This window comes from Pituophis catenifer, unplaced genomic scaffold (assembly GCF_029215685.1).
Source record: "Pituophis catenifer annectens isolate HBS135680 unplaced genomic scaffold, rPitCat1.0.hap2 SCAF_16, whole genome shotgun sequence".
Classification (NCBI taxonomy): domain Eukaryota; kingdom Metazoa; phylum Chordata; class Lepidosauria; order Squamata; family Colubridae; genus Pituophis; species Pituophis catenifer.
Genome location: NW_027256896.1, coordinates 364977 through 389477, shown reverse-complemented (window position 1 = coordinate 389477; position 24501 = coordinate 364977). Strand labels below are relative to the sequence as shown.

The following is a 24501-nucleotide window of genomic DNA, read 5'->3' as shown; positions in this document are numbered from 1 at the left end:
TTTATGCACTGTAGCCTAATTACAGGGTTCAGCAAACCCTGATTACGTGGCTCAGTTGTTTCTTAAAGAAACAGATATTGCCTGACCAACAAGTTAGGAGTACGCTGCAAGCTGAACCTAACATTCTCCCCATTGGGCAGGACAATACACAATAGGTACAGAAACAAAAATGCACATCCAAATCATACATTGTACAGTGGTATCAGTTACATTTCAGATTCTTAATCCAACTCTTTCACAACAATTGGTGTGTTTAATGGCACCTTGCGCTTTAGTAAAGTTGTCGGCAATATTGTCCTCTGATGCGCAATATTCCAATGTAATCATGTTATCCTTAACACATTGCCGAACATTCAGATAACGTATATCAGTGTATTTAGTCCTTGTCTTTACAGCAAGATTCGTTGCCATTTTAATGGCTGCCTGGTTATCCTCATAAACCGTAATAGGATAATCCATTTTGAATCCAATATCTTCCATCAACTGTTTATAATAAATCAGTTCAGTACATGTAAGTGATAGACAAGAAAACTCCGCTTCCATGGTAGACAAACTGATGTGTTTCTGGCGAATTGATTTCCATCCAATCAGGCAGTTATCCAACATGATTGCTATTCCAGACGTAGATTTTCTGGCAAAACTGGCATCAGCATATGCCTTTAATATCATATTGGCATTTGGTTCTAAATACATAGCAAAATGCAATGTTCTTTTAAGATACCTAAGAACACGTTTAGCAGCCTGCCAATGCCTATCAGTAGGCTCTGAACTATATTGTGCTAGTTGATTAACACTAAAAGCTATATCAGGCCGTGTCCAGTTGCTCAAATACGACAAACTACCTATTAATGATTGATACAGTTCTTTACTGAACTGTGGACTCTGCAAACTATCCTGCTGGAATTCCTGTGCCATAGGAGTCTTGGCAGGTTTACATAATCCCATCCCATATTTTTTCAACAATTTGCAGATCTTATTAGATTGTGATATTTTAAATCCTCTAGATGTTTTCAGGATATCCAGCCCTAGATAATGCCGTATATGTCCTAGATTTCTAAGTTTAAATTTTGTTTGCAACTGACCGATAATCTCTCTGGCCTCAGCGTCAGTTCTGGTAATTATGGCAATGTCGTCTGTAAAGAGTAACAAGAATGAAACACATCCATCCTGTTCTTTTTTAAACAGACATTTATCTGCTACGCCCTCATAGAACCCAATGTTATGTAATTCCTGCACTATACATTGGTTCCACTCGTAACCTGATTGCCTTAAACCATATAGGCTTTTTTGTAGCCTCCAACACTCAGTTCTATCCTGTGTATCATAACCAGGAGGTTTCTTCATATATATTGTATGCCTTAACGGAGCGTTCAAGTAAGCTGTCTCAACATCTAAATGAGTAATAGAGCATTTATTTCTAGCTGTCCAAACAAGCATCGTTCTCAAAGTGCTCGCTCGTAAACTTGGAGCAAAAACCTCATCATAGTCTCTATCTGTCTGTGAGAACCCTTGTGCAACAAGCCGAGCTTTATGGGTTACTACCCCATCTACACTTTTCTTTACCTTATAGACCCACCTACAGCCTATAAGTTTCTCATTTGGTGGTATTCTTACAACTTCATAGACACCAAGCCTCTTCAAAGAATCAATTTCTCTATCCATTGCCTCTTGCCAGGCTTTTTGCTCCTTTTCTGGATATAATTTTATATCATGATAACTGGATGGTTCGATATCTACTTGGCAAACCACTGTGGCTTTATAGCGATCTGGTGGATGCCGGTCCCTGGAAGATCGTCTAGGCATAACAGGACTAACATCAGGTATATTGGGTTCATCCTCCCCTAACCCTGATTCCTGTTCCTGTTCTTCAACCTTAATAGATGGTTTATCATCCATCTCAGATGAACTATCATCAGGAATATGGTCTATCCTAACATCCACATCTGTAAAACCATAGTCTGCTTTTTCTAACCTGTCCCAGCCTTCATGTTCTAGGAATTTAGCACTAGCGCTACACAAAACTTTTGTTGTTCCTTTTTCCCAGAACCTATAGGACCTATGGTTAGCCTCATAACCAACAAAAATCATTTTCTTTGCTCTCTGTTGGTCCTTCCTTCTCTGACTAACTGGTATATGCACCCAGGCTGGTGCACCAAAAGTATGAATATAACTTAAATCAGGCTTCCTCCCATGCCATAAAGTAAAAGGTATTTTTCCTGTAGAGGAGTGCACCACATTATTTAAAATATGATTGGCACATAATATTGCTTCTCCCCATAATTTATCAGGTAAACAAGCATCAGCCAGCATAGTCCTAGTCATAGCTTGTAGGGTCTGGCCTCTTCGTTCAATATATGCATTATGTTCCGGCCGAAAAGGGGCAGAACGTTTATGCTGTATCCCAGCATCCTTCAAAAACTTAGCCAACTGATGGTTAGTAAACTCAGTTCCATTGTCAGTAACAATGCATTTCACCTTAAACCTCTGCTTCCTTTCTACAAAACGAAGCCAATTTGTGATACATTGGAACGTATCACTTTTGGACTTCATAAGGTAGCAAAAACCATATCTGGTAAAGTGATCAACTATACTCAAAATATAGCATGCTCCCCCTAAACTGGGTTTCTTTGGCCCTATTAAGTCTAAAAAGACTACCTCCAAAGGTTTAGTTGTTTTAAACCCATTGCAGCGGTTTGCAGGTGTAACTTTGCTTTTATGCTGGTTACAAGTATTACAGTTCAGGTATTTGCTGCAAGCCCTTAATTTTATGCCTTTAGACTGCTTAACAGTCAAATTCAACAACCTGAAATTCAGATGACCAAGCCTTCTATGTAATAAATGTACGCATTCATCATGAGGCTTTACATTTCCAAATTTAGCTTTTGACTGAATTAACAGTAATGACTTATCCCTAATAACAAATAAGTCGTTTTCTAATTCTGCAGTAACTACAGTGCCTTCACATTCCAGCAAACATTTGTTGTTTTTAAAAGTTACTGTAAACCCAGAATGTAGTAATGACTTTACAGATAAAAGGTTATATTTCAAACTAGGGATATAAAGCATGGGTAAAGGGTGCTTACTAATAGAACATTGAACAAGTCCCTCCCCAGCTACAGTCACATTCCAGCCATTAGCTAATTTGACCTTTTTAGTACTTTTCTTCATATTTAGAAACAGTTTTCTGTTTTTTGTTATGGATTGAGAGGCACCGCTATCAATCACCCACCAATCATCTTTTATATTATTAGATGAACTGGTTGCTAAATTACACCCTTTCCTGGGTTTAGCAGAGTTTCTAGCAGACACTTTCTTATTTTTACAATATTTTGCAATGTGCCCCTTAGCCCCACATGCATAACAGCGTTTAACAATATTGACATTCTCATATACAGCTTCCACTTTTGGTTGCTGTTGCATCCTTAACTGGTCTCGTTCTTGCCTACGTTTGGCCTCATCCAGTAACCTACCAGTTATACTGGCCAATGTTAGTTCATCTCTAGACAATACTTCTAATGATGAAACAAAAGAGTCATAACTGTCATCCAACGTTGAAAGAATAATATAAACTTGCTGCAGTTCAGTAAACACAAGGTCTTTCTCATGTAGCTCCTGGAAAAGCCCTGTCATGGAGTCCAGGTGAGCCATCATGTCTCCTCCTTTCTGAAGATGTAAGCGAAATAATATCCGTGTCAAGTAGATATGGACGCCCACAGAGTCACGAACGTAGAGCTTCTTTAGCTTTGACCAACACCTCGCAGCAGACTCTTCGCCCCGGAAATGGACAAGTTGCTGGTCTCCCAGTGTCAGGACAATGATGCATAAAGCACGCTCGTTGTCCCTGTGAAACTTCGCTATCTTTTTGGCATCTTCTTCGTCATCAGCATTCAATGCAGTTATGTCCGGTGGATTATTAACCATGTCCCACAGTCCTTCTTTTCGCAAAAGTAGACAGCATTTTGTGGACCAGGTAACATAGTTTGTTCCATCCAACCGGGTTATAGTAGAATAACTTGTACCTTGCTCAAAAGCCATCATCTTGACTACTACACCCACTGCCTGCACTTCTCACTTCCACAAAAACAAATTAAAGAGCCCTGGAACGTTCTGGGCCCATAACCAATGTTAGGGTGTGTGTAAAAAGTATTTGTTGCTTGTGCAACGAGCAGAGCAGAAACACACAGGGAAGGAGATAAACGTCCAGCTCGTGTGAGAATAATACTTTATAGATAACAAACAGTCTCGGTGTAAGTAAAACAGTCCAAGGTCATAAACAGTAATATCAGTCCAGTAAGTATCTTCCCTTACCAAAGCAAACAGACTTTAGTAACTCTTGGTATACAGTACCATATAACAGACGTAGTAAGCAACAGGATACAATCAGGTATCAATCCGGAAGAAGCAGGAAGAACCAGGAAGAAGGAACGCTTCTCTGTGCTGCTTATTTATGCACTGTAGCCTAATTACAGGGTTCAGCAAACCCTGATTACGTGGCTCAGTTGTTTCTTAAAGAAACAGATATTGCCTGACCAACAAGTTAGGAGTACGCTGCAAGCTGAACCTAACATTATTCAACATTAGCATGCACATATCTCAGAGGAGAAGATGTTAAATCAGAAAATAGAATCGATTAGAATTTCACAGAACAGCTATGGAAGCATTTAATGACGATTTTATAGCAGTCATGCATAATTATACTCACCAGCCATAAAAAGGCAGCAAAGCATCCTGGGTGATTCTGGCATTATTTCAAACAGATCCTTCTTCGTAGGTAAATATATGCAGAAAAGTAAACAAAGGAATAATTTATCATCAGTAATAATTGTCTTTTAATTTCCCTGCTTGGTTTAAATTTGGCAAGATGCTGCTGATGCTCTTTGGAGCAGATTGATCATTAAATTGTGCCTCCTAGAAGTTAGATAAGGGACATCAAAATTCACAGTGGGCTAGACTTAGTAAGTTTGTGGCTACATAGGGATTCTAGACTGATCCCACTTTTGACCTCACCCCAGACTCTGTCATGCCTTCTCCTATAATCAATGAACTTTATGTCTTCCATACAGACCTGCGTGTTTTGACAATGTCTATGTAAGGAAAATTTAACAAATTAACTATCAGTCTGCCCTGAAGATAGGAGAAGGTCTAAATGACTCATCAGGAAAACATTTTTCTTGGCTTGTGCTTATCTCTTCTTATTCAGATGAATGTTTGACTATGCTTCTGTTTTCTCCCAATTTATCTTTCCATCTATAAACTGAAAAATTAAAAATATTTATTTTGCAGATAAGAAATTTAAAGGTCAAAATGTACAGGTGAACAAATAATCTCAAATGTCAGTGCTTTGGTGCAAATGTTTGGACTCAAATAAAGCTGAAAAAAAAACCCACTGGAAACTGATAGCAATCCCTGTCCTCTGGAATGAGGTTCCACCCGAGATCTGGATGGCATCCAACCTGCTGGTATTTTGAAGGGACTTGAAGAAGATCTGGCTCTTTGTGGAAGCCTTTGGGTGAGGGTAACTAAAGCCCCTTGGCTTGGGTGGGTTTTTTCTTTTTTCATTTCTATCCAGTTCTTATCACCTTTGCCGTCTTTGATTTGTTATTTACATTTGTTATTGCATTTACTTTATTTATGAGCCATCCAGAGTTCTTAGGAGCCAAGCAACATTCAAATTTAATAAATGTGTATTTTATTTAATTACATCTGTTTTACATGAAACAGCACTTCTACAAATCCATAGCTGTAACTACTAGTTACTGTGAAAGACCTGACATCCAGGACAAATTTTGAGACATCAAATCACATTCAAGCAATTATCTATTCAAACTTTAGCATCTCTGTCTCTAAACCAGAATATCTCACTCATATCTCCAGTGCCAAATAGAGGAAGTGTGTCACAGATATACTAAAAGACCCTGTATTTATGTGCAACACTGACATTTACCATGATTTGGCTACATAAATTCTAGAAATTAAAAACATGCTGAAGCAGGTTGGTACATTGCTCTTGGTAGGAATTTCTTGCTAGATCATCCAGATTTTGGAAAAGTTTTCTAGCAAGAAGCTACAAATTTTTCAGAACTTTATTTGTTGGATGAGAGAAAATCAATCTGCCCATAATCGAGAGAACCTTTGTTTGATTTACTTCTAGCACCTTGAATAATCTGAGGAACGCAGCCCAGCCCAGCTGTTTAAGGGGAATGGAACTTTGCTACTTTGCCAATTGACTTTGCCAATAAACCTGCATGTACTGTATTTCCTTGTAACTGATGTGGACAATTTTCTGTTCTCCTTTTAGGAATTCTTCTGAAAACTTCAAATTAATATGTACTCATTATTCATAAATAAACGACAGGAAATTAGTTAGAACTGTTGTGCAACTGATAAATTGACCAAAAATAAAATTACAGATAACCACAACTTGCAAAGCAGTAGTTTTAGAAATGTTGTGTGTCGTTTGCTTTTCTTAAAGAAATCATGATTCTTATGCAAATCCATCCAAATTTTAATTAATATTAGGAGTGCCTGTTATTTAAACCCTCTAATTCCCAGATTAAAATAAAAACTGAACTAAGAGCTGAGACTTGCTTAGTCCCAAACAATGAAGTCAAAAGTTCTCTCAAGCAAAAGGCACCCCTTCCATTCCCAGAACACAGAGAAAAAAAGCAAAAAACAAATCTTTCAAGCATGAGACATACCTCTGCTGCCTCTTCACACGTTTGGCTGACAGAAATAAAATCTGGGCATTCCGCTTTCACAAATGAAATCAGGATGTGATCTCTGCCTCTAATTTCACTTGAAAAGGCAGCCACGCCCAGTGCTTATGAAATGTCAAACGATTTGACAATTGGACGGGATGTTTTAGACCTGTGTCCTGAGTCACCCTGTACCCCAGGAAACCAAGGGAAAGGCAGAGGAGAGAACAAGTGGCAAAGCCCAGGCTGTGCCTATAGCAAAGTATCTTTAGCTATTGTGATTTGCAAGCTACTGTGGGTTATTTAACAAACTATGATGAAAGCAAAGCTTGTCTTAACACACTATATCAACTCAGCCATAATAAACTTCCTTTAAGGAGTCATCCTGGGGATACAGCTCAGTTTCTCCCAGATGCTTTTTCAGAATAAGGTGATTGTGCCGTGAAGAATATGAGCCACCATGTTCTAAGAAGAGATTTGGGGAGTGTTAAGTTGGAGTCTCTGGACCACTTGCATGTTAAAGAATGGATCTAGCCCAGTAACTCACAGGACAAGTAAATATGGTTTTCCAAATATCTTTTATTTCATGCCTGGTTTGCCCCCAGGTCTTATGAGGTTAACACTTACTGACCTTTGGTCTTTCCTATACAGGTACACATCTGGAACTGCTGGATCTCCACGTGGTGGAAGCTCTTATACACAGGGGGAGGAGCCAGAAGGTAAGGTGTGGTTATAGGGATGATGGGATGTGTGATCAGTTAACCCTTGCAGGGCTCTGGACCTATGATTGTGAGACTGTTAGACATTTACCCTGACATTGCGGACTCTGCAAAAGTACCAAAAAAAGGGCTTCATTTCATCATTCTGTCAAGATTGAATCACTTTGCTTCTTTTAAACCATAATGCTTTTCAACTTGCCAATGAACTGGGGGGAAGGAAGGGGGAAATAGAATGCTGAGAATGTATGCAGAGATTGTGAGAGCTTAGCAACCATCAAGGTATTCACCTTGTGTTGGAGAAAGAGATGGACTGTTGTTCCCTGTGATCACCCAGGGATGGGGAGAAGAGGAAGCTATTGTTTAACTAGGCAAGCATTGGCGCGGGAAAACCAGAGCTGTTTTTGTTTCTTTGGTACACCAATATGGTGTATCTAATAAAGTTTTACTTTCAGGAATTCAAGGCTCCCAAGAGTGTTTCCTTATTTTGGGTTCACTAGTCGGACAGTTGACACATTCATCATTCTTAAAACATTATTTGTTACTATATATCCATGATGGTGAACCTATGGCACTCAGTGGGCATGTGCACTGTCTCCAGCTGCTCTTCTGGTTTCTGCTGCACACATGTGCACCAGTCAGCTGGTCTTCGCAGGTGCTGGAGCATCAGAAAATGGCCTGAAAATTGCCCCCAAATGCCCCAAAAACAGGCCATTTTTCGGGCCTGTTTTGGGACATTTTTAGGCTGTTTTCAGGCCATTTTGGGGGGCTTTTTGGGCATGTTTTTTGGGCATTTTTTGGGCACTTTCAGGCTGTTTTTTGGTCATTTTGGCCTGTTTTTCGAGCCAAAACAGCCCAAAAAATGACCTGAAAACAGCCCGAAAAGTAGCCTGAAAAAGGCCCGAGAAACAGCAAAAAAACAGGCATTCGCACACCAGCCAGCTGGTCTTCGGGTTTTGGTGCTCTGGCGTGCGTGAGGACCAGCTGGCTAGCATGCATACGCATGCCAGAAACCCAAAGACCAGCTGACTGGCTCACGCATGGGCACCGGCCAGCTGGTCTTCGGGTTTCTGGTGCTCTGGCATGTGCACGTGCACATGTGTTCCGGTCTGGGCACTCAGTGCTGAAAAGATTTGCCATCACTGCTATATATTAAATAACAACAGATCAAATGATATAGGATATATATGAAAAAGCTTTCCTTGAAGTCCTAGTATGATAGAAATATGTGTTATTGTGAAAAAGCTAATTTATAGATCAAAAGCATTAGTGGAGACAGTTCATTTTATGTAAATTGGGATTATCGCCTTGAAAAGTCCAACTGTAAGGTATCTGCTATAGAAAAACATTAGGAGGTCTGAGGGAAAATGAAATACAATGAAATATTATACCTTTGGAAGCACACCACAGTCACAAAAAGTGGGTAGGGCTCTGATTGCAGAGTCCCATCCCTCATCTTAACTTTTTGACTCCGCTTCTGCCCCTGTGTGGAATGCAGAAAGTTTGATCTTTAGAACATTTCAAAACTTGCTCATTCTATGAAAACAAGGCAGGCTTCTAAGGTATTGTTCTGAGATGACATTGATAAAATGGAATCACCCATCCCTGCCTTTTAAATTATGGCATTAATCCACTGTGGTATATGCTGGCATATGTCACACTGTTTGTGACAGAAGTGTTTCTAGCACTTTGAATGACTCAGCAATGGCTCATAAATCACTTTCAGTGTGTTCTTAACAGACTTCCCCAGACTTGAGAAATATATATGTAAGACCTTCCCATGCTTGCACCTGGCAATTTATTTTCTGCCAGGTGTTTCTGGTGTTGTCTTCAATTCATCCCTGACCCATAGCTAGGATAGTCATGCTTAGCTCTCCAAAGTTAGAGGCATTTTCCCCAGCAACCAATAGTCTGATTGTCAGATCCGTGTATCTGCCATTCTTCGTAGAAGAAGGGGGGATTTGGATTTGTTACATTTAGTTCTCTTTCCTATGTATCCTAAGTATCCTATTTCCTGCCTGGTCCTCTTTGTATAAACATTAACCTGATTTTTAACCATTGCCTGGTGCCAGGAATGCCGAGTGGATTGCAAGATGACCCTGAGAAGCTCTTCTTAACTGTTTCTCAGAGAAGCTGGTATGATTCATCTTCACAGTGGCAGATTGGTTGGAATCCACATCAGACAGTGGGGACCCCTCCTAATTTCCTTTATCCTGAACTGCATGCCCTGTGGGACCCCAGCCTGCTTTGCATTTTGACTTGCTTTCATCCCTTTCAATAAAAGGTTCCTTTTGAAATACAAAGTTCTCAAGAGTTCATACTTTCTTGGAAGATCGGGGGGGGGGGAGAAGCTGGTCCTTACACTGATGCTACGTGAACAATTGACCATATGAAAGTGGGATGAGCCTGGCACCTCTTGCTCACTCCTGGGCTTTCTCCTCTGGTCCTTGGGCACTCCCATTCCACAGACACTGGCTTTGGGAAACTAGAAAGCTGGCAGTTTCCAACTGAACTTTCCTGTTCTAGCCATCACCTCCCCAAGTCCATGGACCCAGCTATTTAGGCAATTTAGGCAATGTGGATCCAAGTTTTTAGGCCAGAGGTGGATTTCACCAGGTTTTGACCAGTTCTGGAGAACTGGTAGTAGAAATTTTGAGTAGTTCAGAGACCCGGTAGTAAAAATTCTGATTGGCTCCGCCCCCATCTATTCTCTGCCTCCCAAGTCCCAGCTGATCAGGAGGAAATGGGGATTTTGCAGTATCTTTCCCCTGCCATGCCCACCAAGCCATACTACGCCCACTAGGCCACACCCACAGAACCAGTACTAAAAACGTTGAAACCCACCACTGGTTTAGGCTGCCTAGAATTGTTTGATAATGAGATGGGCAGCATATATATTTAATCAACAAACAAGCCAATGAAACTTTAATGAGCAGATAGTGGGTAAACTAAACTCTATCCTATTCCTGCAGATTACTGCTGAATTTGTTGTCAAAACAATGGGTTTGGGTTTGGGCAAATGGCAAAGCCTATAGGACTATCAACCTCATCTGCCCATCACAGGAGTGATGGTTTGCTAGCAGGTAGTGAAGACCACCAAGCCAGAAAGTTTATGCAGGGGATTTGCTCAGCATTGCCCTGCAAACCCTAAATTAGGACACAACCACCTGGTATCAAGTCGGAACAGATGATTTTGGAGGAATCAGCTGTGGGGACAGCAAATTTTAGTTAAAGCAATTCTGCTTTAGTATTCTGTTGGCTGAAATGTGGTGAGAGCTCTTTGTCTGAGCCAGTCTGAACAAAAGACACAATTGGAAGGGACCTTGTAGGTCATCTAGTCCAACCACCTGCCATGGGTTCTAAATATTTTTACTACCGGTTCTGTGGGCATGGCTTATTTTCTGGGCATGGCTTGGAGGTCATGTGACTGGGTGGGCGTGGCTAGCTGGTCATGTGACCGGGTGGCTATGGCTATGTGTATAGGGACTACTCAGAGGGCTGAAAAAAGTCATTTCTGACAGGTTCTCGCACTTTTGACTGGTCCTCACACTTATGACCATCCTCACATTTATGCCCGTGCAGCATTCTTAACAACCATGCCACTCATTTCACAACTGCTTCTTTTCACCATGGTGATAAGATAGGGCAAAAAACGTAAAATGTGAGGATAGTCATAAATTCGAGATCTGGTCAAAAGTGTGAGGACCAGTCAAAAATATTTTTTTCAGCCCTCTGAGTAGTCCATGTGCACAAAAGGACTACCCAGAGGGCTGAAAAAAGTGATTTCTGACAGGTCCTCGCACTTTTGACCAGTCTTCGCACTTATGACTGGTCATCATTTATGCCCATTGTAGCATTCTTTTTTTTTTTTATTGAAAAAGTTTTATTGGTGAAAGAAACACAGTTTCCCCACAACCCTCCCTCCCAACCCCCCCTCCCCCTCCCCGACTTCCCAGAGCAGAACACAAGGTATTTCTATTAACTTTTAACAATAAACTAAATTGCTTAACCAACCATTAAACTAACACCCCCTAAAAAAAAAAATCTTAACCCCCCCATAGATAAAATCCTACTTCTTAAACATAATCCTTCTAATATCACTTATATAGCGCTTATACAGTTTAAAAAAAAATCATTCATAAGCTATTTGATATTTTTTAGTCTGATACTTATTTTGAATGTAATCAATCCATCTTCTCCAGTCCTGTATATACCTTTCTTGTGTGTGATCCTTCAAATATGCTGAAATTTTAACCATTTCAGCTAAATTAGTTACTTTCAATATCCAGTCATCAATAGTAGGCAAAAAGTCCTTCTTCCAATGTTGTGCTATCAACAATCTTGCTGCTGTTATCAAGTTCAAAATCAGTTTAGTCTCTGCAACTGTACAGTCCGTAGTTATACCCAATAAAAACAACTGCGGAGTAAATTTCAGTCTTTTTTTAAAAATATTCTGCATCACCCACCAAACCTTTATCCAAAATGCTTTGATTTTTTTACAAGTCCACCATATATGATAATAAGTTGCATCATCACAGTCACATCTCCAACATTTAGCTTGCACATTAGGATACATACATGATAATTTTTTTGGATCTAAATGCCATCTATAAAACATTTTATAAAAGTTTTCTCTTAAATTTTGTGCTTGTGTAAATTTCACATTTCTAATCCAAATCTTTTCCCAAGTCTCCATCATCACTGGCTCTTGAAAATTTTGCACCCATTTAATCATGCAATCTTTAACCAGTTCCGTCTCAGAGTCTATTTCCAATAAAGCATTATACAGCCTTTTAATATGCATTTGTTTTTGGTCTCTAATTTGTTTTACCAAATTCTCCTCATTTTGCACGAAGCCGGTTTTTTGATCTTCCTTCCATCTAGCTTGAAGCTGAACGTACTGAAACCATGTATAAATTATACCTTCTTCTCTCAATGTGTCTAAAGATTTCAAATACATTACCCCCCTTTCCACAATAAGAAGCTCTTTATAAGTAATCACCTCCTGTTTTTGTTCTATACTTATATTTTCTATTGCATGTCTAGGATTTGCCCATACAGGTATCTTATAATTTAACTTATATTGATATTTTTTCCAAACCCTCAACAAAGCATTTCTAAGTATATAGGCCTTAAATACTTTATCCACTTTTTTGTCATATAACAAATAGGCATGCCATCCATATAATAAATCATAACCTTCTAGATTCAAAATTCTCCCCTCAGTTAAGTTAAACCAATCACTAATTTGTGATAAGACCGCTGCTTCGTAATATAATCTTAAATTAGGCATTTTGAGACCCCCCTTTCACGTGTATCTTGTATAATTTTCATCTTTATTCTGGGTTTTTCCCAGCCCAGATAAAGGTATTAACACCTTTCTGCCATTCTCTCAAATTTTCATCTTTCTTAAGCACAGGTATCATTTGGAACAAGAATAAGAATCTAGGTAACACATTCATTTTAATTGCTGCAATTCTTCCCAATAAAGACAACTGTAATTTTTTCCAATTCTCCATATCCTTCTGTACCTTCTGCCATAGGTCCTCATAGTTATTTTTGTATAATTTTGTATTTGAGGCTGCTATATACACTCCTAGATATTTAACCTTTTTCGCTATTTCAAACCCTGTTATTCTTACTAGTTCATCTCTTTCAAATATAGACATATTTTTAATTATCATCTTTGTCTAATGTGAGTTAACTTTAAATCCTGATACTTTCCCATATTGATCAATTATATCCAATATATATGGAGCCGACTCTATAGGTTGGGATAAGGTAACAACCAAATCATCGGCAAATGCTCTTAATCTATAATCTTGATGTCTAATTACAATACCCTTCAATTTTTCTGAGTCACGTATCTTATTCAATAGCACTTCCAAAGTCAAGATAAACAACAATGGGGACAGAGGACACCCCTGCCTTGTTCCTTTCTCAATTCTAAAAACCTCTGTTAAACCTCCATTAATTATTATTTGTGCTGTTTGTTGCTGGTATATCGCTCTAATTGATTGTGTAAAATATTCCCCAAAATGCATTTTCTCTATTATTTTAAACAAAAATTGCCAGTTCAAATGATCAAATGCCTTCTCTGCATCCAAAAATATAAACGCTGCAGGGACTTGGTTATTTTTTTCCAAATATTCCAGCAGGTTTACAAGTTGTCTAAAATTATATTTCATTTGTCTCCCTTTTATGAACCCTGATTGGTCATTATGAATTATTTGTTGCATAACTGGCATTAGTCTATTAGCTAGTATCTTAGCAAAAATCTTATAATCGGTATTCAAAAGTGAAATTGGCCTAAAATTCTCAGTTTTAATGGAATTTTGATCCTCCTTTGGAATTAGTGAGACAAAAGCTGTTTTCCAAAAGCTGGTACTCCTCCTCCTACCTGTATTTTATTAAATAAAATTTCAAGTGGTTCTAGCATTTCAAATTGTAAATGTTTATAATAAGCAGCTGTTAGTCCATCTGTTCCCGGAGCCTTACCTATTTTTAATTGTTTAATTACCCCAACAATTTCCTCGGAAGCCCATTGTAGCATTCTTAACAACCGTGTCACTCATTTCACAATTGCTTCTCTTCACCATGGTGACAAGATAGGGCAAAAATGTAAAATGTGAGGACAGTCGTAAGTTCGAGGACTGGTCAAAAGTGCGAGGACCAGTCAGAAATAACTTTTTCAGCCCTCTGAGTAGTCCATATGCATAAAAGGATACAGCAATAGAGAGGGATGAAGGAAGGGAAGGGAAATTAGAGTAGGAGTGAGGGTAAGAGAGGGAGGAAGAGAGGAGGAGAAGGAGAAAGGAAGAGGAAGTAGGGAGGAGAAGAAGAGGGGGAGGAAGAGAAAGTAAGAAGGAAAGAGAGGGGTGGTAGGTTTGAGGAGAAAGATTGCTGTACAATAAAAAAGATGAAAGGGAAGAAAGCCAACCCCAAACAAATATAAAGATATTAAGTTAAAGAATGAATTGTTAAACTTTAAAGAATAAAAGAGAACAAATATGAATAAATAACAATAATTAGAAAGACTCATACAAACATACAATGTATTTTCTTTGAACAGAGTATTTGGCCGGTTCACAAATTTAAACAGTGTTTAGTCATTTCACTTAAATTTACAATTTCTATATTTCCTTTTTGCCATATTTATTCCTCATCTATTTTTGTAAAAAAAACAATATTACCCTTCATCCTCATCTCTAATCTTAATCAAATTCAATTTTTCCCTTCTATTCTATATTATACCCCTTCCCATTGTCATCTATTTTTATATCCATCCTCACATTGGTGAATTATGTAATATTACAGTTGTTTAATATAAATTCAACATTTTAATATAAATCAATTAGTTATATAACTATCTTTTTTGTATATTAATCAATATAAACATGAATATTCCAATTATTTCCATGCAATCCAATTTCTTACAAATCCATTAATTATATTTACCAATAATAATAAACCAAATAATTTCCCCCATATATTCCTCCAAACCACAACTTAACCATTTCTGCTTTCAACACAATATACAATTAATAGTATCTCAATTATTACAACTCCCTAGTTAAATAGAGCTTTTTTTCTTTTGTGTTTTAAAATCTTGAACTCTCCTCTTTTTCCCTAAATTTCCCATTGTTTGCACCTACTTTTTTTGGTGAGGAAAAAGAAAAGAAATCTGCCTGCCTAATTTTCCAACGTTTCAGCAATAGCAAAGCCAACAGCCTGCTTTACTTTCAGTTTTGTTTTTCAGCATAGCTAGGGGAAAAAAAATCTGCTCCAGGACTCTTTGCAAGGAAGCAGCAGAGCCCTGAGCAAAACAGCTGAGACAAATCAGTTGAGAGTTGGGAGCCGATCTAATCAAGGGCTAATTAGCCTATGCTGAAGCTCCACGGGCCAATAAAATTACAAAAAAAACACCGAAACATTTGTTAAATTGCTGGCTCACCCGCCCCTCACCCACCACTATTTATTGGCAATAAATAGTGGTGCGGAGGGGCGGGGCAAGCCAGCAATTTAACAAACGGTTCAGCTCCTAGAACCGGCAGAATCCCACCATTGGCTATAGGGCGGCTCTTTGAAGCCCCGCGGCAAGAATTAAAACAGTTTTTTTTCCTCTAGCCATCAGCTGGGACTCAGGAGGCAGCAATAGATTGGGGGTGGGACCAAATAAAAGGTAAGAATAACAAGGGCAGGGTGGGGGGGAGAACCGGTTCGGTGACGTCATATCATCACCGCTACCGGCTCGGCCGAACCGGACCGAACCAGGAGGAACCCACCACTGAGCAGATCCTATAGCTTCCAGTGATGAAGCTCCCACAACTTCCAAATGTAATTTCTGTTCCATTGGTTGATTGCTCTCACTGTCAGAAAATTTCTCCTTATTTCTAGATTGAATCTCTTCTTGATCAGTTTCCATCCATTATTCCTTGTCTGGCCTTCTGGTGCCTTGGAAAACAACTTGACCCATTCCTCTCTGTGGCAGCCCCTCAAATATTGGAAGACTATAATCATGTCTCCCCTAGTTCTTCTCTTCTCTTCACTAGACTAGCCATGCCCAGTTCCTGTAATCGTTCTTCATATGTTTTAGTTTCCAGTCCCCTAATCATCCTGGTTGCTCTTCTCTGCACTTTTTTTTTAGAGTCTCAACATCTTTTTTATATTTTGGTGACCAAAACTGGATGCATTATTCTAGGTGTGGTCTTACTAAGGCTTTAAAAAGTGGTATTAATACCTCACTTGATCTTGATTGTATCCCTCTGTTAATGCAATTTAGGACTGCAGAGAAAAATAAAGTCTTACACTCTGCTCTGGAACAGCTTGCCTTCAGAAGTTATGGGAGCTTCATCACTGGAGGTTTTCAAGAAGAAATTGGACTGTCATTTGTCAGAAATGGTATAGGGTCTCCCGTTTGGGCAGGTGTTGGACTAGATGACCTACAATACATACGATACAAACACAAAGTAAATCGCTTCAAACTCGATTGCAGAAAATACGACTTCAGCAACAGAGTGGTCAATGCCTGGAATGCTCTTCCTGACTCCGCTGTTACAGCCTCACAACCTCACAGCTTCAATCTCAAACTGTCTACCATGGACCTCACCTCATTCCTAAGAGGTCTGTAAAGGGGGCGTGCATAAGCGCACCAGCATGCCTACCGTCCCTGTCTTACTGTCCCCATTTATCTGTATTTACTTCCTTTGTTCATGTTTATGTTCATACCTATACTTGTTATCTTGTACATGTTTGACAAACAAATGAAATAAATAAATATATAAAAAAATAAATACAAGGTTGCTTCCAACTCTGTTAATCTGTTTTTGCAGATTCTGGCTATCTGCTGATATTCTGCCTTAGTTATGTGTCCTTCTTTCCATTTTTTGTACTTGTCCTTTTTGTCTTTCAATTTGTCAAAGAGATCTTTGTGCAGCCATGCTAGTTTCTTCTTCGATTTCTTGTTTTTCTTTTTCAGTATTATTGTGTGCTGTGATGGGCTTTTATGATCATATTTTTCAGAGTTTCATAAACTTTGTGAGTTGTTTTCCCCTTAAGGATTTTCATCCAAGGAATCTTCTCCAAGTTCTCTCTGAGTTTGTAAAATCAGCTCTTTTAAAATCTAGGACTGGTGTCATTATTTTCTATTGCTTGTGAAGTAAAGAGAGAGGAAGGTGGGAGTAAAGAGAGAGGAAGGTGGGAGAAGGTGGGAGTAAAGAGAGAGGAAGGTGGGAGAGAGGAAGGTGGGAGGGAAGAAGAATGGAGTTATTTTTAGTATGAATCCTTTCATGTGATAATAATAGATGTGCAGAAAATATTTTATTTGCCAAATGATTTAATGTTCTTTAAAATATATATTGATTTTTCTGTAATCCAATCTAAATTAATCTAATTCTAAAATATGCACTGATTTTTCTTTTTCTTTCAAGTATGCACTGATCTTAAAATATGCACTCATTTAAATATAGAATATGCAATGTTTTTATTTAAATATACTGCACAGATTATATTAACATGAGGGATGACTTTTTTGGTAAAACTGCAGCAGCTACTGTGTTTCACCATCAACATTCAGCAGCAAAATGAAAGTTTTTATAGGATTGACTTTTGTGATGTCTTTTTTCTCCCCATTCCCTGTTCTTCCTCTCTTCCTTTATGCTGGTTTTTTTCATTGTAAACCTACAGGCAGGGGCTCTTAAGGCCCTTATAAAGATTACTCAGCATTCATACTTTTATCTATTGAGACAGGTTAAATTGCTAAAATAAATAGCTAAATAAATAGAAAAGGAAGCCTTTGAGAAATGGACCCCAATTTCCACGAGCCAGCAGTGGACGAAAGAAAAAAAGGTGGAGGCATGTGGCTTCCAGCCAGAGAGGCCAGCCCAACAGAAGCTATTCATTCACTGTTGTCCATTCACTGTATGGCTCAGTGATCTTCCATCCATCAGTGCTTCTCTGAGGGACATGATTGTTTCAAAGGCTTTGCTTCCTTCAATCCTTTATCAACCCAAGGACGTGTTACAACATTATTACAAAACACAGAGGAACTAGTACAAACAGACATCTCAGTAGATGTCATTCAGCTTTTTGGTTTCCTTTGTTCTCAATTCCTCTTGGTGCCCATACTTTATTATTTCACTCCTTTAAATAGGGAAGACCACAGATAAACCCAATTTTAATACCATTGTATATCTCCTCTCCAAAGGTGTGCTGCTAAAATTGTAGATGTAAAATTCTGTAGTATGAATTAATATCATTGCACTCAGCTACTGGTGGATTTAATGTATTGGTAGATTTAGTGTATAATTTCACTGTAGTAGTAGTTATTATTTTTAATTTGACTTATATTTATTTATTTATTTATTTTATTTATTTAATCAAATATTTCATTATTCTGTGCTAAAAGCAACATTTATTGCATTCCCTCTGCAGCACTAATCTATTTCCTATATTAAAATATTGCCTGTTTTTGTTTAAAACAAAATAGGACCTTCTGGAAGCCTAATACGTGCATTGGTATTAAATTTTTGGTCACTTCCCATCATTATACAACTCACATGATCAAAAATAGACTGCACAAGATGATAACAAAGAAAGATGAAGCTTTTAACTTGTTGCTTCCATCTAGAGATAGTTATTCTGAATTTTGCAGCCCAGTCTGGTAAACCCCAGTAAAAACAGAACTGAATATCATCCAGCTGTATTCCAGCTGAATACAGCTGTCCTACATATGAAGTCAGCACTCTGGTTCTGTACGCAATATAATCAAATGAATTTCAAACCTATCAGTTGCATTTGAACAGCAGGTGGAATTTGGTTGGCTTTAACAGTTCTTCTCGTGTTTAGTGTGTTGTGTAAAACCAGGGCATTTGGTTAGTTTATTGATCGATGTATGTTGTGTACAAAACCAGAACATTCAATGGGTTCTGTAAAAAGCCATTCTATTTTTGTAAATGGTCTTCCTCTTGAACTGAAGATTTGTAAACCAATGATGATTAACTATCTTTTTCCACACCACACATAATAACTACAAAAATGTTGAACTACAATTTGACCAGGTAATTAACTTAGTGGAAAACACAAAAATATTCCAAGGCAGCATAAACCTCTCTCTTTTCTTTGTTGCAGCTGGGTGACAAGAGTGGTTTATAATTTGTCACCAAAGAAGCAGCATCATGGCTTTTAGAAAAACCCAGAGCTTACATACCATTGCCAATCTTTTGCCCTAGGTATAGTATATAGGACATAGTACAAATGAAAGGCTTTTTGCACACAGTGAAGCAAGGAACTTGTTAAATTGGGTGATTGAGGAGGCAGAAGCAAAGTAGTGACAACTGCTCTTTAATGTATAGTGAGACTTCGGCAAAGGTTACAGGCAAACAGCCCTCCTTATATACCCGGCCAGCCGGGGAGCTGATCAATCACAAGTGACCTATTGTGGTTTAAATCTCCTGCCAAAACTATATACATAACACCCTTCCCCTCCCAGAAGGCACTTAGTTTATACATTTGTATACAAACTCGTGCAGGTGACCAGGGCATGTCCGGGCCCTAGTTGATCTGCGCAGTTCAGTCTGAGGCGTGGCGTCGAGCCAGTCGGAGGAGCCTTTTGTTTCTCCTGGCTCCACCAATGGAACTTCCTGGACATCAGGGGCATTGAACTCCTCGGCTGGGAGTGGCGTCTCGCTGGGGTGGTGCTGGATCCCAGATTCTGTAGCTAAGTCTTCCGACCTTCTTGGGCTTGAGCTAGCTGTTATAGGAAAACTTGGGTAGTCAGGGCTTGGCATTTCTGAGTACATTTCTGGCTGTCCAGCCAACCTCTTTCTCAGTTGATCGATATACCTACGCCAGATCCTCCCATCTCCCACGTCTACTGTGTATGATTTTGGGCCCTTGATGTCAGAGATTACCCCAGCCACCCATAGGGGACCCTCTGAGTAGTTTCTTGCGAACACTGGTGTCCCTATCTGAAACCCCCGTAACCTCTGGTCGGCTCCTCTAAACCCATCCGGGGAGTAGTTGGGGTGTAATCGGTCCAAGGTACACCTGAGCTTCCTACCCTGAGGAGGAAGGAGTTGGGCTGGACTGTGCCCCGTGGCTGTATGAGGGGTGGTGTGTTGAACTGCTAGGAATTTGTCTATTCGGGCTTGCCAGTCTCCCGCATCCAGCCATGCCAGTGCCTCTTTGGCTGTTCTCACAAATCTCTCAGCCAATCCATTACTGGCCGGATGAAATGGAGCCAAGAGTGCGTGCCGGATGCCAAGTACCCCTCAAATTGTGTTGGGGTGAACTGGGGTCCGTTATCCGATACTAGGGCAATCCGTGGGTGGCGAAGAGTTTCCGGAGTGCTTTTATGACTGCTTCAGCAGTCGTGGATTGCATGAGGATGATCTCGAGCCATTTCGAAAAGGCATCGACGATCTCCATAAAGGTTTGGCCGTGAAATGGCCCTGCGAAATCTACGTGTATCCTTGACCAGGGCCCCTGGGGACACTCCCATTCCCTGACTGGTGCTGTGAGGGGATCTGGCCTGGATTCCTGGCAGGGATTACACTTCCCCACCCACTCAATGATGTTGTTATCCGTTTGGGGCCACCATACATAGCTTCTAGCTAGACCCTTCATTCGCACAATTCCGGGGTGCCCTTCATGCAACATCTTTAAAACTTTCTCCCTTAAGCATAAGGGCACAATGACGCGGTCACCCCATAACAAACACCCCCCTTGCATCATACCAAAAAAAAAATGATAAAGAATGCTTTGAATTTCCCGCCCTCAGTCTTTGCTGGCCAACCCCTCATGACCCAACTCATGATAGTTCTCAGCACATGGTCTTTAGTTGAGGCTCTCACTACTTCCATTGAAGTGAGAGGCCCCAAGTCCAAAACATCAATGAGGAGAACTGGTGCCTCCGGGGTTGGGACTTCTAAGAGGTCCGGTAGTGGGCAGCGGCTGAGGGCATCAGCATACCCCAAACTCAGTCCCGGCCGGTGGACAAGGTGGTAGGAGTAAGCTGCCAGGAAGATGGTCCAATGTGTCATGCATGGAGACAAGGCAGCGGGGGTGGGCTGATCCCCAGCCAGGAGGCCCAGAAGTGGACGATGGTCCGTGACCAATTTGAAATGTCGGCCGAATAGGTATTTGTGAAATTTTCTTACCCCCGACACTGCTGCGACGGCTTCTCTGTCCAGCTGGCTGTAATTCCGCTCCGTGCTGGACAGGGTTCGAGAGTAGTAGGCGATGGGTGCCTCTAGCCCGTTCGGCAGTCTATGGCTCAAGATGGCTCCCACGCAAAAAGGGGACGCGTCGCAAACTAAAACAAGTGGTAGCATCGCATTATACTGAATCAGGAAACTGTCTGCGGATAAGAGTTTTTTCACTGCGTTGAATGCGGCAGCTTCAGCCTTCCCCCAGACTCAAGGTGCATTTTTGGCCAGTAACCGGTGTAGCGGCTCAGCGACCACGGCCTTGTCTCTTAGGAATATGGTGTAAAAGTTGAGGAGACCCAAGAAAGCCTGTAGCTCCGATTTGTTTGTTGGTGTGGGTGCATTCTAGATGGCTCGTAACTTGCTCTCGGTGGGGTGTATTCCCAATCCGTCCACCTGGTACCCCAAAAATTCCACAGAGGGGACTGCAATCATGCACTTTTTCCGTTTTACACACAGTCCAGCCTCCCTGAATTTGGCCAACACCCGCCTTAGTCTGTCCCCTAGCTGTTTCTCGTCTGTTGCGCTAATGAGTACATCATCAAAGTAGGGCACTACCTCTGGCAGTCCTTGTAACAGACGCTCCATGGTACTTTGAAAAAGTCCGGGGGCTATGCTGACTCCGAATTGGAGTCTGGTGCGTTTGAATGTACCTCTGTGGGTGACTATAGTCTGTGCTTCCGCAGTAGCGCCATCTACCGGTAGTTGCTGGTACGCGTGCGCAAGATCGAGTTTCGTGAAGATCTTGCCAGGGCCCAGCGAATGGAGCAGATGATGCACAATCGGGACAGGGTATGCGCTCTGCTGAAGGGCCTTATTTAAGGTACATTTGTAGTCTGCGCAGATGCGCACAGACCCGTCTGATTTGACCGGGGTCACTATTGGGGTCTCCCATTTAGTGTGATCTACTGGGACTAACACCCCTTGCTTGATTAGCTTATCCAATTCCAAGTGTCAGGTGTGTTTCCTTCAAAGTCCAGGAAAGAATAAGCCAAACTCCATTATTTATAGAGTAATGTACTTTTACTAGAAAATGAAGTGAACGCCACCAAGGAAAAACTGAAACTAAAGTAATAGGCGCGAAAATTGCATATAGAAAACATCCCCTCCCACTGTCCATCATCAATCACCCAATCCAAAGGTCTTCCAGAGGTCAGGTGGAAGCACGTCTGGCATCGTCATCAATCAGGAACGTGATGACGGTTGACCTGATAGCCACTTCGGAGATTAAGTTTTGTTTCTTCAAAAATCCTCTAGCACGCTTCCCCCCCACGCTCTCTAATTCTCCCCCTCCCATTTCTTATGGCAGCCAAAGCAGGAAAGGCGGAGGCTGACACCAAGTCAATTTTGGGTTTGAGCGCAAAAGGCACTTGCCTAGCCTTCAGTCTGATCGGAGGTACGTTGGGGTCTAGGTTAAAGGAAATAGGGGTCCCCATGTACTTGCCCAGCCGGTCGCCAAGTCCTGGAACTCCTGCATGAGGTCATCCTTCAGGGTGCTGCCGCTGGTGCTGTGGATGCTGGTGAATCCCATTCCTAGGGCCTTGAACCAGTCCAGCCCTAGGAGGCTCGGTAGTGTCTCATTGACCACGGTGAGGGGTAGCTCCTTCCGGTACTCACCATAGGTGACCTGGAACGTGCCGACTCCTGCCACAGGGATGTTATTCCCCTGGTAGTCTCGCAGCCGGATTCGTTGGATCTGGAGCTGGCTCTTCTTGATGTTGTGAAGGGCGGCCTTCAGGGTAGCCCAGGACATGATGGACAGGGACGACCCGGTGTTGATCTCCATCTCGCAGGGTTGTCCTTCAATCTCGACCGTTGTGTGGACTTTTTTCTCGATGGTTGCGCTGGCCTGGCCAATCAAGGTGCTGCAGATCTCGTGGCTTTGAAATTCGCGCCTTTCCCTCTGGTTGCCATCTTTATTGGTCCGCTTGTGCTGCACCGGCTCTGATTGGCTGAAGTTGTCCCAGGGCTTGTGGTTGGCTGGTAGGCTTGCCCTGCAGACTCTCGCCAAATGTCCCTTCTTCTCGCAACGCCTGCAGATGGCATCCCTGAACCTCTGGTGTGCCCCTCCGCAGCTCGAACAGCTTCCATGTTGCTCTTTCTGCCCCCGAGTCTGCCTCTCAGTTTGGAAGATGTCCCCCTCCGACTCTTCCTCCCTGCTGGTCTGGGTGGCTTCTCAGTGCACCAGCGCCAACCTTGGGGTTTCCTTTGGGTTAGCTGGTTGTTGCAGTGTCTCCGCAGCCTTGGTTGATGACTCGTGTGCCCTGGACTCATCAAGAACGATGGGTAGAGTCAGATTCTGTCTTGCGAGCAACCTTCTCTGTAAGCGTATATCTCTCACTCCACAGATTAGTTGCTCTAGGAACGCGTCTTCGAGATCCCGGTATTCGCAGTGCCTTACGCAGGGCGGCCATGTACGCGCTGATCAGCTCTCCTTCACGCTGTACTCGCTGCCGGAGCTCCTAGTGCTGCACAAATTTCGATAGTATCGGGGCATAGTGTGCCTTGAGCGTGGCTTGTAGCACTTCCCACGAGATGGTCTGGACTGGAGTCGGTTCCGAAAGTGACTCCGCCATGTCAAAGACCTCTGGTCCGCAGTGGCTCAGGAACAGGGCTGTCTTTTGGTTCCCAGGGAGGCCCTGCATGTCGCTGGCTTCCAATGTGCAGCTGAACCGGATCATGTATGACCCCTACTTCTCTCTAGCCGGGTCAAAAGGCTTTGGCGGTACGAATGCAGACATAGTGGCAGTTCTGCTGTGTACGGCTCATCAGCCTGGCCAAATCTGCTGTAGGTAGCTCTTCTTCGGCTTGCTTCTCAGTGCCTCAATCCCACCTTCGTCGCCAATGTTAAATTGGGCGATTGAGGAGACAGAAGCAAAGTAGTGACAACAGCTCTTTAATGTATAGTGAGACTTCAGCAAAGTTACAGGCAAACAGCCCTCCTTATATACCCAGCCAGCCGGGGAGCTGACCAATCACAAGTGACCTATTGTGGTTTAAATCTCCCACCAAAACTATATACATAACAGACTTCTTCTTGTTGAGTTAGAAGTAAGAATAATTAGCTCCACATAGACATGCACAAAGAGGCCGGGACAAAATGGATTAGCAAGACAGGATGCTTCAGTTGTCCTCCCATTCCACTGCAATATTTCTTTAATGTAATCCATTAAAGAAATTAAAGACAAAAATAATGATTAAGTTCTTTCTTCACTTGGAGCTAACTTTGGCACAAACATGGCTTGGCATCCTCTTGTTTTCCCTGATGTTGCCTTCATCTTTTCCACAGTCCATGAGACAGGTTCAAATATCTTCAGGTGTACTTACATTGGAGTGGTCGTTTTGTCCTGATTTTCAGATTAGCCAAGGATGGCTTGGACAAAG

At 41.3% G+C, this 24501-nt stretch overlaps 1 protein-coding gene across 1 annotated transcript in view; it reads right to left on the bottom strand.

The window, feature by feature from the left end:
* MSLN (mesothelin) overlaps positions 1-23531 on the bottom strand; it is a 53633-nt gene extending 30102 nt beyond the window's left edge. The window contains exons 1-4 of the mRNA XM_070955314.1: positions 23519-23531; positions 22558-23289; positions 21070-21269; positions 4703-4763 (exon numbers count right to left, since the gene is read on the bottom strand). Coding sequence (XP_070811415.1) covers positions 4703-4763; positions 21070-21269; positions 22558-23289; positions 23519-23531 — 1006 coding nt within the window. The remainder of the gene's footprint in view (positions 1-4702; positions 4764-21069; positions 21270-22557; positions 23290-23518) is intronic.
* Positions 23532-24501: the final 970 nt, after the last annotated feature.